Genomic DNA, 14,104 nt, shown 5'->3' on the forward strand with positions numbered 1-14,104 from the left:
CACAGCTCGCGTCGGAACTGGATTATCCAACAGGCCTGCCTTGAAAGCACGATTATCCATGCACTCTAGATACAAAACCCTTGATAATTCGATCTAAGCAGAGCAGATGGTCTGATAAGCGCTTGCCACACTATTACTATGGACTGCAACGTTGTCAGCCACCTGATCACTGTTGCAATGTCACACGACCACATAGAAGCCGATCTGCATCATTGGACTCCAGGGTTAGTTAAGAAGGCCTAGTTAGGCTGTCTTCTCAATGTAAGTATTTTCTACTTTCTCGCGAACACATAAGGTGATCATATATCTTGCGATCCACCCGAGAGCCTTTGCAGAGTTAGTGGAGGTGCTGTACGAAATCAAATGGCTATTATTGGAGGTATGGTAGATGTTACTTGGTCGGATGCCAATTGCATTCTCCCTACCCATGCTCTATCGATGAGGTATCCCGAAAGATGCCAAACAAGCGACCAACCTTGACACCGCAGTAAAGTACGGAGAGGAAAGGGACTTGAAGTACTGAGGCGAAGTGCGGAGAGAAAACGTGTGTAAGAAGCTTTGTTCCTGTTTGACACATAATGTGTAATGAGTAGACCAGGGAGATAGACCTGAGCTTGTAGAAGATGCAAACAAAATCATGCTGTTCATATACATACTTTCATGTGGTCTTGCCGTGACTCCGTCCGTCATGCATGCATTATTGCCTTCAAACACCAATACTAAATGCAATCCAATGTGCCATGCAAATGAGTGGAACCCGGACAACGCCGTCGCTAATGTGTGCAGACTAGTAAAGACAAAAAACAGACGGGACCTTGAGCGGACGCCAAGGGAATACACACGTCGAAGCGATGATGAGATGATGAGGGATCGCTTGAGCAGGGTAAGAATGATCAGATGCGCCGTGCAGTATTACTCAGCAGCCTGTCCGCCCGTTCGAAAACATTCAGTGTGCCGGAACCGTGACCGGAAGCGAACTTGGGCGTATTTGGCACCGTAGCCTGTGCAGCAGCGCCCAGAGCAGCACTCAGTGGTGTCGCCGGTACACCAGGAGTCCCGTAGCCACTCGATCCGTGCGACAGAAGACTTGCAGTGGAGTAGGGCTGAGCCGAGTACATTGAGTTTCCGTTAGAGGCTTGCGTGTTGATGGCACCAAGATAGGAGTTGCTACCGCCGCTCATGCCTGGCCGATTTAAGAACCTCGGAGGCTGAGTGCGTGACGTAATCGACGAGAGTGCTGAAGGTGGACCCATCGAGCTATGGTTGTTGGACGTCAGATGCGACCACGGAGAGCTGTAGATGGCGTTACTGGCTTCCTTGACCGTTTTATGGAGTGGCCTCATAAGCTGCTTCACATCAGGGCTCGTAAGCTTGAGATCCTTGCCCTGTTGTGTATATGCTGTAGCTAATTCGAACCAAGCCTGAAACAAGTGTCAGTCTGATGCTTCAAAATGAAACAAACAAAATGAGGAAACAGACCTTGATGAAACCCATGCACTGCTGCCAGAACTCGGCTTGGCTACGGGTATAGCTATCTTTCAGTTGCATCTGCGACAAGCGACTTGCGAGAGGTATCGTCATCTGCTGTACCTCGTTGCTCTTATCAATTAGACCAGCAAGCGCTTTGATCCTGGGATGGTCAGAATCCAAGTCTCGTCGCAAGACGTCAAATTGCTCTCGTAAAAGGCGGGTGATCTGGGGCATGGATGTTCTGCAGCTCTCGCTGGCGTTCCTCAACTTCTGGTAGACTCGATCGAACTGGACATCCTCATCAGACTCATCGAAATTGCTCGTCATCGTGCTTGTCCTGGTCATGTTCGTAGCTAAGGTTGAGAACGACTCTCCTGACCTAGGCGTCGCAGCGCTGATACTCGTCATCGTGTTCGTCCGGCTGTTGTCATTGCTGTGCAGTATGACGGGCGGTGGAACCTGGTATTGGCTTCGTTGAGGTGGCGATGTTGGGAACCGTCGAACTCTCGGCTTTGCACGTATTGTGCCAGGGGCGTCTACTACGCTGGGTCTGCGCGAGCTCATAGAAGTTTCCTTGAATTGCGCTCCCAATATTGAACAGGCATTCCTCATCTCGATCAGGCTGCCCTGTTGGAGGAACAGAAATGTTCGTAAGACTTGTGGATTTGCATTTTGCGTAATCTCGGCGCGATTCTCTGCAACCGACAGAGTGATTGACATGAATGACTCTAGACAGCGCAGCGCGTACATGTAGACGCTCCTGGAGAGTCGTTGTGCGTCTTCTTCGTCTTCCTCGACAAGCGAGCTAAACTTGTGAAGGACGTCATTCAAAACCCTTATGTTGAGATAAGTCGTCGAGAACCGACGATAAAAGTCTTCCTTTCTCCGAACTGCCTCTTTTGGTCTTGTCGTCAGTTTGATAGACCGGACCATGTGAGAGACGCAGTCGTGAAGCTGTGAGATGGCATAGAGAAAATTTCTAGCGGCCTCGACGACAATGTCTGGAGCACGCGATCCACGTCTGTGCTCTCGCACATCAGACAGGGGGCGATTCGCCAGCGATCGAACTGTCCCTGTGTCTCCATATCCTATGGCAGTAGCAGGACCAGAGACTGCGTTGGCTGCGTTGAGAGGAATGACAATTCCCTGACTGAAGCCTCTAAAGTGGCTAGTGCGCCGCAACTCATCGACCGAGCCGAGCTGCTCAGATGCCTGGTGCTTGTTGGTGTAAATGCCCATGCGCTTCTGGCGCTGTGTCGAAGGACCTGCGCCTTCGCTCTGACTACGATTCCGCTCACTCAAACTAGTCGTCAGGGCCAATGGCGAAATTGGAGGCCGCGGTCTCCCACCGTTGTTACTGGTTTGCGACGACACTCGGAAGTGAGATCGAGTGGGTATAGGCGGCGCTGATAGACCCGGAGAACCTTCTCTGCCCTCTGTGAAGCCGTCCAATGTGCTGACACTGGGTCGCACCGGGAAGCGTCCACCTGCAGCTCGTTTGTTCGGGCGCGGTGTCTCGGGATTGCTCTCAGTCCAGCTCTCGTCACTCGATGACTCTATCCGTATACGTGCCAACTCAGCCCGCTGTCGCTGCTTGGAGGCTTGTTGGCGCATGAACTTCTTGACTTGCGTAGCTATGACGGCATCTCGTTCGTTCTCGTTTGACGGCGAGGGTGCGTTGTCTTTGATCGTGCAGACTTCCGGAGGCGGGAAGGTCAACGGATTGCCCTCAAGCTTCATGACCTGCAGGCTGTTGATGTCCCCCAGGCACACCGGCAACTGCTCGATTTTGTTCTTCGCCAGAGCCAGTACTTTGAGTGAGGTCAAGTTTGCGATCCCTTCTGGGACTGATCTGATCTTGTTCCTGCTCACGTCTAGAATTTCCAGCGACGTCATCTCGAGTATCTACAGCTGGAATCAGCACGGTGTCACATGTCGTGCAGCTGGGGCGGGCCAACGGACAGCACTGGGGATCTCGCGCATAGCGTTGTAGCGCACATTGAGATAGCGAAGGCGCTTGCATTCTAGCAGTCGTGAGGGGAGAGTCGTGAGGAGATTGTGCGAGAGGGCGAGCCTGGGGGAGTCAGCATCAGAAGACAAGCGCTGCGGCCAGCGCATTTGCTTTGCGGGGGTTGTATAGGGCGCACCTCTCAATCTCCACCCTGATGACATCGATAACCTCATCGGGCAGGCGCGCTATGTTCTTGTGGCCGAGGTCGATGGTGATGCCGGTGTGGTGCTGCTGCACGTCTCGCGGAGCGTCCGGGCCACGCTGGCTGATGTCCTGGCGGGAGTGGTTGAAAGCGGCCTTGGCCAGGGCGACCACCTCCTCGTCCGAAATGGGCACAGGCGCGTCGTTGCTCATGACGAGCGGCGGTCAGACAGACGGACGGCGGCGGCGGAAGGGCGCGCAGACATGCTCATGCAGCAGTAGAGAGCGTGTGCGGCGGCTGGTCGATGCAGCAATACGGGACGAGGTAAGGAGCAGCTCAGGGCCCACGCCAGGAACAGCGGCGCTTGCCCTCGACTAGCGCCGCTGTTCCTGACGTGGGCTGGCGACCATCAAACAACTCTCCCCCCGGAAACACCAACACCGCGCCCCACCGTCACGAGGCACTCTGATACACCGTGGCCTTCTGCAATGCCCCATGCCGAGGGGACTTTGCGTTCACTCTCTCTCATGCACCTCAATATACTTCGTACTCACTGTCCATGGCAGCCTGACGTGAGCCCGACCGTTGTGCTCAAGCCCCTAGCGGCAAAGCCACCCGCGAGGCTGCGAATAAACAGCCGCCGGAGTGGATTCCCAGATCTCCGTCCATCCAGCCTCTTTGTCTCCAGGATAAACCCCTTGTGCTCTGACACCTCTGATAGGATCAATGTAACCAAGAGGCGTAAATATACTTTGATCAGGCCACTGCGGCACAAAGTCAGTTGTTGACAGGCTCACCAACGGCACGTTTTCCCAAGCAATGGCACGCTAGTATGTGGGTCGGGCAGTTTTGGCAGGTGATTCCGCCATGTCGATCGATCCAAGAAGTTCCGAGATGGACTCGAGTTTGTTGTGCAACAGCTTCTCCACAGATTCGAGACTCACAATCGACTGGCGCACGCGCAAAACGTTGTCATGAACTATGACGACTACCTGCATCCCATACGTCGTTCTCCACGAGCGGCGCATGAACTCCGACAAGTGTTTGAGCAGCTGCAGCTCGAAAATAACGTCGCCGAATACGACCAGGACGAGGCAGACGGATGCAGTGAATCAGATGAGGACTTCCCACCACCCATACCACGAAGCCGTGTGAACTCATACAACGAGCAACCGGCGACGAGTCGAAGAGAACCCCTACCTCGCTCTCCAGGACATGTGAACCCACTACGGTCGCATCCGGTTGTGGCTGCCAGGACTTCAGCAGACCATACACCAGCGCCAGCGCCAGCACCAGCGCCAGCACAAAGACCAGTGCCGAGAACAGCCTCTCGGTATCGGTTCTCCCATCCCCTCAGAGAACAGCTGTGTGCCCCTCGACTACCTGATCCAATACCTCGCCGACATCCAACCAACCTTGTTTCCTACAAGCCTGCCAATCAGCGTCTCCACCCAAAGTTGCGTAAACGAACGTCCTTGGATACTATCGCATCGGTGACAACGACTGCCTCTGCCCGCGATGCTGAGTTCGACGAGCCGTCAGACGTGGAAACCCAATCTCTTTCCATGTTCACACTCGAGTCCGATTATCCCACAACACCGAGCGTAGACCTGGGATCACCGCCAATGGGCGAGCCTCTGCAGTCGACTTCAATGCCAGAATCGCTGCGCACAGCAGGTGTTGACTCCACACCGTCGATGCCCCCAACAACGCCTGTGACCTCGACAGAAACGCATCCACCGAAGGGCATACTTCGAAAGCTGAAGCCTGGCAAAAGGATGGATTCAATGGGCACGGATGGAGGGGCCGATAAGCTGGTCATCGAAAGGACGGTTTCAGTCGATCAGACGTCCTACCGGTCGAACTCTTCAAGTGCTTCCAACACCATGTCGTCCGGCACGCCTTCGCGATACCCAATCTCAGAGGCAGGCAACTCTCGATCCAGTAGTACGTGGACAGCGAGCTCGCATGATATCAGCGGGCTGACTCCGGAGGAATTGAAAAAGTGCAAGAAGAAGGGCATCAACCCAGCACTGTTCGCCGAGATGAAAGCGGCAAGGAAGGGGAAGTGGACAAGCCCAATTGCAGGAAACACATTCTTGGCCTGATGCAGCAGAGTGATGTCGCAATTATCCAAGCGAGTCTCCCATATGACGAGCGCTGCGGCGCAGCTAGCCTTTAACCCGTACGAGAAACGCTTCAAAAGTGTCTGTTGGGTTAGGCAGTTTTGCTTCGAGGTGAAAAGCGATGCCCACCCAAGCAGAGGATCACTGGAGTTGGAACAGCTCGGTACGGCACGCACTGGCATGCCTTTGCTCCTGGACTGGGTCGCAGCAATATTTCTATTCCTTGTTGATGTTTCGGTTGGCTCAGTGTCTCCCTGCCCAATATACAAAGGCACGGCTGCAAGCAACCTAACTCACAACTAGGCTCTGTCTAGCCGTGCTGAGTGCACACGGCCGGTCGCTCCTTGTCTGCACCTGCATGGCGTCCGCTGTCATGCAACACCGCTCATCTATGACGAATTCACCACGACCTTGGGTTTGTCCACGATCTGTTGTCTCAAACCGATCGCACTCACGTGTCTTACTTTGTCTCCGCATCTGGCTGTCTGGAGACGATATTACCTACCCGGGTAGGCCGTGTTTCATCTGGATAATTCGTCTATTGGTGTTCCTATGGTAGCCAAGACGTCTATGGCAGTCAATATCCGGCTTATTTCCAAGAGGGTGTTCGAGATAGATGATCAGCAATTGACTATAGGTATGCCAGTCGCATATAGGCAATGGGTGAAGGGGGTCTTCGAAACAGCATTTGAGTGTCGCTACCGCAACATCGAACCTCAAGGGTGTGTTACAATATGTAGCAAAGGATCTATCTGTAAGTCAGACAAGCGCGTCTTATGGTCATGTAATATCCAGAAGCACAGAAGGGTCACGAGGTGCATCACTGTAGATAAAACGAACAATTCACAGCATCACCACCTCAGCCCCACCATCGGACAATACATTCAGGCAGCCTACACGCGTGAAGCCTAGTGGCGACCGACCACTGATCTTCATCCAAAGCTTAATACAATCACCCCTGCAATAAACACCAAATACCATGGCGACACTTGTCAGCTCACAGCCACCTGCCCGTCACAGCATTGAGCAGCGCGGCAGTTCCCTTTCCCCACACCGCCAGCCAGCACGCCAGCATGTCGTCTGCCCCATCTACACCACTCACAGCGCACCGAATCAACACCCCTATCCTGCATCAGCTGCTGTCCAATCAACACCTTCATCTTACAGCCTATCGCATCCTCCCGCCGTACGCCCTGCACGCTTATCAAGTGCGAGGTGGCGATCGTGACGCTGCTTTTGCGTGCGATTATTCCCATATAGCCCGCAGGCGAGGAAAGGCCAACTCGGAAAGGAAGGCACATCGTAAGCTGTACATGCGGGGAATGAGGGAAACGAGGGGCGATACGGCTTTGTCTGCAGCCTCCAACGATTCGCCAAACGTTGTCTCCATTATTGTAGACAAACTGTATGCATGTATGTTTACTTAATGGATGGGTGGGGCGCTAGGTGTTCACACCGAGCAACTGCGAGACACCGATGAGGTTGTGTAGTGTTGAAAGTGGAGAGGCCGGACATGGTTGGTGACGGTTGCTCATGATGCTCAAGATGTAGGATGATCTGCACGTGCACGGGAGTAACTTCCCCAATATTTAAGCATCTGCGTCGCGCACGTGCAATTGGGTGTGCAGAGTAAGACAGGGCTGGGTAGGTAGTTTTCGAAGCGCGATATTACACGCTCGAAGCATGAGCTGATGGTGGTGAGATTGCGATGTGCACGCGCGCATGTGGAGAAGGTGAGATTCCAAGCGAGAGGAACAGTGAGGGGCAAAACGTCATCATATTGCGAGTCGAATGGGAGTTTGTGGCGCCTTGGAACGTTTCGAAAATGCTTCTAGAAGTATTCCACGACTAGCACCGCGAGAAGCAGTGGAGGTTCCATCGCGCACTTTTTAACCCGTTTCGGCGATGTTGTATTCGCCTACTCACGCTGTTTTCGACGCGCTTCGCAATGACTTGGGGTCTGTGCCACTGGCAACACGGACATCTGTGACAATAGATCGCGATCGTAGACTGCGCCAGGTATGTCGCTGAGTTGAGGCTCTACTTTAGCTCTAGTGTGTGTGCTGATTCAGATCTAGACACAGCTGCCCTTGAGAGCGCGCTGAGCACGCTGAACTGGTCGTTTCAATACCATGTGCTCTGCCTATCAACGGAGCTACAGTGGCGCCACCCTTCTCTATAGGGCAGGACCTCACCGAAAAACCTCACGCTCTGCGGAGCCGCATGACGTGAGACTGCACGTCGAAGATGAGGATTAGGCTGGGTCGCAAGACTTGCTGTCCACTCTCCCAGAGAATCAAAGCTTTTGAGAACAATTCCGTCAGGGGAGATTAGTACCTCACTGCTCCATTCCCGGCACACCCTCCGACAAGCTTTTGAGATCTTCGTACGAAGCAGTGGTGCCGGATCTCCTCCGCCAGTGGGGCGAGTCTCCGATTCTTGCGCGCCGATTCCAATCAATACATGTGCACAACCTGCCGGATGCAGACGGTAGCACTGATGCTACGCTACCACCTTGACAAAGTGCACATGATGGTACTCCAGCACGTGTAGCACTAAGCAGATTCACGCGTAACGAGGCATGGTAGATACGACGCCCTACGGTCAAGCTAGACATCGGTATGCGCCGAGCGACGAATGCTGTGGTCGGTCGGAATGTGGGGGTTCTCGGGATTACATGACAAGGGTCAGACGTGGTAAAGCAGTGGGGAGGGATGGCGACGATCAATGCTTGGTGAGACATCGAGCGTGGATGTACCAGAGTCGATCACGACGGTGCGAGATCGAGGGCGACGTAATGCTTCTGCTATGTTGATGCGGAGAGTGTAGACAGAACATTGGCGAAACGGATGCTGTTGAAGACCAATGTGTGTCCGTAAGTGCAAAACAAGACGCGTTTGGAAACGACTGCCGTGGTATGCTGGATTCTGCACCGAGTCTTCCATCAAGCAAATCCCTGCTGCTGTACCTATACCAAGCTGCTATCGAAACGCGCTGACAGTACGTCCAGGTGTCATCTTGGGCTGTTGCATACGCACCCTCGCTTATCAGCTCACATGTAGCACGCCATATGCGAGCGGTCCTTGGCCCAGATGCTTACTCTCATCTCCAAGCCCAAGGCCTCATCTTCGTCCCGCCCAAGCAATACAGACATCCGGGAAAGCCGTTGTGATAACGCGTATTGTACAATCCCAACTGTCAATTGGGTCGGCCCGGCTCGGAGTTGAGAGATCGACGACTAGCATGGACCCGCGGTGAAGGGGCCTAACGCCAACGACCTGACAGCTTGGTGTCGTGCGCGGCTTTTCCAGGCATGCGGTCGCTTCGTTGCAGGTTGAGTGCCGCGGTCGATGTCTGTGTATCAAAGCTCTGCTTTGGATACGACTCATACGAGCGCCATGGCACGCGTATCGTGGCTGCAACATTGGCTTGTTTCAAGCACTCAGTTCCCGCCAGAGCCTCCGATGCTCCACTTTCCTTCTGCCGTCTCTGAGCTCGTCAAATCCAGACTTACCGAGCGGCTCTATATCGGCGGTACTCCCTTGTTGCTAGCCCGCGAAACGATAGTGTACGGAGCGGACTCAAACAAGCGATTTGTACGTGGTGGGTGCAAAACGGGGATGCCATGACAGTGACAGTGACAGACCAAACAGTGTGCGTGACATGGTTGGCAGCGCTCCGCAGATTACCCCCCAAAGGCTTATTGTGAAGTTGACCTTGCGAGTGCCGGCCGTGTGTCTATTTGCCGGCCGGCGCACTGGAAGGGTTGCATTGTGTGCCTCTGGAAGTCTGGAGGTCACCTGCCTAGCTAAGATTGGTCAATCATGGAAATTGCGAAGTCGCGTTTGGGTGAATGAAGAGGATCTTCGTTGTGGCATTTGCCGTATGCTTCATTGCTTCGCGCTCTCTGCGCTGTGGTATCTACTTCAAGCCTCCACTTGATCAACTGCTCCGTCTGAAGACCCCAATAGAAATAGACTGGTGTTGATACAATCGCGTCGCCCATTCGTCTCATCATTACCAAGAATGATGGGTGCAAAAAACGCCTGTCCAAGTTGTAACCTCTCGCCAGAGGTAAATTTGCAAACGCCAATGTTGTCTAGAAAGCCACGACTACGCCGGTCGTGGCTGTGGTATGCGCCTGTCGCCTCGCTGTAGGCTAATCGAAACGCCGAGTATATGCAGCCCAAATGCCGTTTGTATGCAGGTCGCTGAAATCGCATGTTCGTAACCGTGATCGCTTTTCAATGTGAGAAATTCGGTGAAATGTTTCCATCCTCAGTGGATGGTGTCGAGGTGTTCATTTAGATGAAGCCTCCAGGTGAATCGACAACAGCGTGCTCGTCCTCTCGCAGTTGGCCGCCGCTCTTTTTCTTGGGCCAGAGCTTGCTACTGACACGCTTCCAGCTATCTCTTGTCGCAGCGCCGATGCCATTGTGCTCTCCGCGGCTTGTGCGGGGGCTGGGAGTGCCGCTAGCAGTTCCACTCTCGCCATAGATGTGGGTAGGGTCGGCCAAGGGGTAGTCGCTCATGGGCGGTGTACCAGGAGGAGTGAGAGGGTCGGTCATTGAGGGGCTTGCACTGCCAGTATCATCCGTCATCGCATCGCTGCCGCTGGTGTAGCCGGATGTGACGCGAGTAGCGAGAGAGGCGGATGATGTGGGTTGAGAATGGAAGCGGGAGTGGGAGAAGGGACGTGAGTGCATGAAGCCAGCAGTCAGCGATGATGGTGCTGATGCACGCTGATGGGCAGAAACGTGCGATGACTTTTGCGAGACAGTGCTTCGCTCATCGTAGCTGCGTGTGGACGACCGTGTCACGCTAGCATTGTAACTCTCGTGACTCATGAGGCTAGGGTGTGCACTCTGAGGGCTGACGGAGTTCAAGAAGGACAGAAGGACACCCTCCTCCATGAGTTCGTAGATCTTGGCAACAGCCTCGTCCAGCGTAGATGGGTGAGGTGGCACATAAGAGTCAGACAGAGCCAGGAGCCTGTCACGGACTTCGGCAGGGAGGTTGACCTATGACGATTAGCATAAGACAAGGTGATGTAAGAGGGAAGTCAACATACCTCACGAGGGCCAGACTCCCGGATGTACGCGTCGATTAAGCGGCGCCAGAGCATAAGAACGTATGCACACTCGTCCGACAGGGGAGAGATGGGTGTCCCGGGGTGACGATTGACCATCTTGGAGTAGTGCTTGCGATATCTCGATGCGTCCATGGTGAACTCGAGGTTCTCTAAACAGTGGTTCTGCGACAGGAAGGCCATAAAGGACGATAATGTGTACGGTGGGGGGGCATTGTTGGCGAGGATCTCGGCCAGGTTGGGTTTCCGGCTGTGAGGGCTGGGGATGTTCTTGGGTATCGAGACGGTCAACGGAGCTTTTTGGCAGTCCGAGAAGGCCATTTTGACGTCGTAGCCGTCGAACTCGTCGAGGGACGACGCGGGCGACGAGATGGTGGAATTGGTTCGTATCGAGGGTGCTGTGGGCTCAGGTTTCCGCGAGATCATCACGGTCCGCCAGAACTGCTTGTAGACACGGCGGGCCGTCTTCTTGCTCTGCTCTTCCAGACTCTCACAAGGACAGGTTTGGGTTCGTATAGACTGCGCCAGCTTGACGGCCGAGGCACGAGGTTCGGGGCGAACCTGGTGGCAGCGGGAGAAGCGTGGGTGGTGAGTTACTGCTTCGCAGACGGCAGCATCGAGCGCCGTAGAGGTGGTGGTGGTGCAGAGGACGGGACGCGCACGGCGGCTTCTTTTGACCGATGGCCGGAGGGGACGCAGCGGCGAGTCGCGCTGGGGCCGTGCAGTGTTTGCTGGGTGCTGCAGTGCTTCTCGAAGGGCGACACAGAGAGAGTCTGCTATCGAGAGGGTGCTGGGGTGCGGTGGTACGGCGGCGGGCCTGGTTGCAGCGTGTCGGACGGGTGCAGCGGGTGGGCGTTCGAGGGCGAGGGCGAGACGGCGGGAAACTGAGCGCTGCGCTGGGACTGGCTGCAATGCGTGGGTGCAGCAGCGACGGGTGGACGGTGCGAGGAGCGTGCAGGCGAGTGTTGGGTGACGCAGGCGCGGCGGGTATGAGACGTGGGTTCAGATATGCCGTCAGAATTCGAGACAAAAGGCCCTCCTGTGGTGCGGCTCAGCGGTGGTTATGAGGAGAGGGCGGAAGCACTCTTAGCACGTCTAGCAGCGCGACTAGCAGCACGCCCTGGACACTGGACAGGCGGGTCGCAGCTCAGCACCAGCCAGGGACCCACTCGGTGGACAGTGATCAGTGCGGTTGGCGAAGCTTGCGCAAACGCGGACAGCCTCGATGTCAGAGGGCGATGGGGTGCCATGGCCGCTGCACGGAGGCAGGCGCTGGAGCAAAAGCGGCAGGCGCTGATGCTTCTAGCGGCGCCCTAGCGCGTTGACGTGGCTGCTGATTCGCCACAGCCGCCGTCTTCTGGAAGGAATCCCTGTCGGCCGTCTGCTCGCTCGCCACCCTCAGCCAGACAGTGCCCGCACAGTCGCTGTTACAGAGAGCGCGCGCAGCCCGCCGTTGCGCAGACGTGCGCTGAACGGTGTCGTCTGTCAGCTGCGTGCAAATCAGGCGAGGAATGTGGACGTGAATGTGAACGTCCGCGCGGTGCTGGCCGCCTGCAGTTGCCGCGAGCCCCGCGTCAAGTCGCACCACAGCTGCGTGCTCAGCGCTCGGTCTTCTCTCCACCTCAAAGTCAGTCATCAGTCATTCGCACGCACGCATTCCACCACTCGCTCCGACCCCGGCTCTTACTCGGGCGCTGTTGCAAAGATTACGCCTCGGCCGCCTAAACAGCCCGCCCGCTGCTGTAGCTCCCTAATGCCCAACGAGCATCCGGCAGCGACCAGCACTACCTCCTACCCGGGGTAATACTATCTCAGCGAGCGCGCTTCCCTCTTGAGTGGTACATAATAGCCCCTTCACCTCACTGTTGCTTGACCCATTGCGACCTCAGTCCCAGCAGCCCGGCTGGTCCAGCCGCTGACCCTTCACTACGCCGCAAACGGCCGTCTTGCAGTCCCAACACGCTGAGTCGCCTCGCTAAACCGCCCTAAGGCTCCCATTCCGCGACAAAAGGCAACCCAGCCGATGCTTCTTTGAGCCTCCATGTCAGGCTTTCTTTGTCCGCTGATGCAACGCATGACAATACTGCTCTTCCCAACGGCTGCCTCTTGAATCATGAAAACAGCGCATCCACGACAGCGTATTCACGCAGACACTCCATCAGCAGCGTCCTGACGGTTGCCTCGCTTCCCCGTTCTCTGGCAGCATGCCACTCTCCAGGGTGCTCGGACGAGGTGACGCCAGCGCCTGCTTTGGACTGGCCTCAGGCTGCCACTCGCTGACTGGCCCGTCAGTGCACCCTCTACCCACAGATGGGGATCGCACGGGCACAAATCTTGGCTTTGGCCCCATCGCTGGGGAGACTCAGCGCATCCTCCAATCTATGCCCGAGGCTCGAGACATTTGATTACCGTAATCTATTCCTGCCGCATCCTGCACTTCAGCATCACGCAGATCCACAATGGACCCACAGGGGACCCACCACTGCCCGCGCCATGGCATTCAAGCAAACACCGTCGTCTCTTTAGGCCAAGTTCTAGCAGCGTCTGCGTCAATTGTGTACTATTCACGCACGACGCAGCAGCAAACATACCGAGTGCTACAGGCCACATGTCTCAGCGTCTCGCTGGTGAGTCGTGGTCGTGCATGCAGCCGACTCAGGCTGACGTTTCACCTGCCCTGTTCGTTTTCTCACTCCCGACGTTTGTTCCTTGTCCTCCCACCGGTCATCGGCCGTGCGCGCTGAGTTTTTTTCTTTCTAGAAGCACTCCAGGTTTCTAGAAGGTTACCACAAACTGCTAGCACCACCACAAGTGCGCCGCTGTCGATCTTTTCCGCCGAAGCATCATGTTTGGCGCCGAAGCACCATGTTTGGCGCATGATGTTGGCGAAACAGTCTCCATTCATCTCCACCTTTCATAGTGCGACAACATTGTTGAGAACCTCACCAGAATACCATGGAACTCGCGTCGGATGCACCTCGGGGGATGTGAGGGCGTGTGAGCCGTGTACCTCGGAAGGCTGCTTGCGAAAACCTTCTAGAAGTTGAGGCTGCTCTTGTATCGTGGCCTGGTGACCCGCGTGTAAGCGCCTCGTTCCAGCACGCACCCTATCAACAAAATCCACAGCATGAAAATTTTGGTCGCCAACATGCGCTCGGTGCCTCAGACATGACGCAGCTAGTGGACCTCAAGAGCAAGCGCTGCAATTCACCCGCTTTCACCGCCTATGGGGTCAGCCGCATCCCGCATTCGCGATCCTGAAAGCA

The 14,104-nt window shown here is 55.4% G+C and overlaps 4 protein-coding genes across 4 annotated transcripts; 2 read left to right on the forward strand and 2 right to left on the reverse strand.

Moving 5' to 3' along the window:
- Positions 1-893: 893 nt before the first annotated feature.
- Positions 894-3,835, reverse strand: M421DRAFT_62630 (uncharacterized protein; the record flags this gene model as incomplete). Its single annotated transcript, XM_033595987.1, has 4 exons — positions 894-1,421; positions 1,480-3,375; positions 3,433-3,544; positions 3,618-3,835. The coding sequence occupies 4 exons, from the start codon at positions 3,833-3,835 to the stop codon at positions 894-896; spliced, it is 2,754 nt and encodes a 917-aa protein (XP_033448899.1).
- Positions 3,836-4,597: 762 nt separating this feature from the next.
- Positions 4,598-5,731, forward strand: M421DRAFT_5113 (uncharacterized protein; the record flags this gene model as incomplete). Its single annotated transcript, XM_033594900.1, has 1 exon — positions 4,598-5,731. One exon carries the CDS (start codon positions 4,598-4,600, stop codon positions 5,729-5,731), a length of 1,134 nt encoding a protein of 377 aa, XP_033448900.1.
- A 4,179-nt stretch (positions 5,732-9,910) lies between these two features.
- M421DRAFT_151780 (regulator of G protein signaling superfamily) lies at positions 9,911-11,391 on the reverse strand. Its single transcript, XM_033587583.1, has 2 exons — positions 10,821-11,391; positions 9,911-10,770 (listed from the first exon to the last, which is right to left on the reverse strand). Exons 1-2 carry the CDS (start codon positions 11,262-11,264, stop codon positions 10,054-10,056), a joined length of 1,161 nt encoding a protein of 386 aa, XP_033448901.1. The 5' UTR covers positions 11,265-11,391; the 3' UTR covers positions 9,911-10,053.
- Positions 11,392-13,202: 1,811 nt separating this feature from the next.
- On the forward strand, positions 13,203-13,842 carry M421DRAFT_420539 (uncharacterized protein). Its single transcript, XM_033592520.1, has one exon. It carries the CDS (start codon positions 13,298-13,300, stop codon positions 13,580-13,582), a length of 285 nt encoding a protein of 94 aa, XP_033448902.1. The 5' UTR covers positions 13,203-13,297; the 3' UTR covers positions 13,583-13,842.
- Positions 13,843-14,104: the final 262 nt, after the last annotated feature.

This window comes from Didymella exigua (assembly GCF_010094145.1).
Source record: "Didymella exigua CBS 183.55 unplaced genomic scaffold M421scaffold_13, whole genome shotgun sequence".
Taxonomy (NCBI): domain Eukaryota; kingdom Fungi; phylum Ascomycota; class Dothideomycetes; order Pleosporales; family Didymellaceae; genus Didymella; species Didymella exigua.

Bases quoted from the DNA above. Each gene is read 5' to 3' on its own strand.
- M421DRAFT_151780 (XM_033587583.1), bottom strand. From the start codon at position 11,264: ATGATCTCGCGGAAACCTGAGCCCACAGCACCCTCGATACGAACCAAT. The intron at 10,771-10,820 runs GTATGTTGACTT...TAATCGTCATAG, and splicing joins GGGAGTCTGGCCCTCGTGAG to GTCAACCTCCCTGCCGAAGT.
- M421DRAFT_420539 (XM_033592520.1), top strand. From the start codon at position 13,298: ATGGACCCACAGGGGACCCACCACTGCCCGCGCCATGGCATTCAAGCA.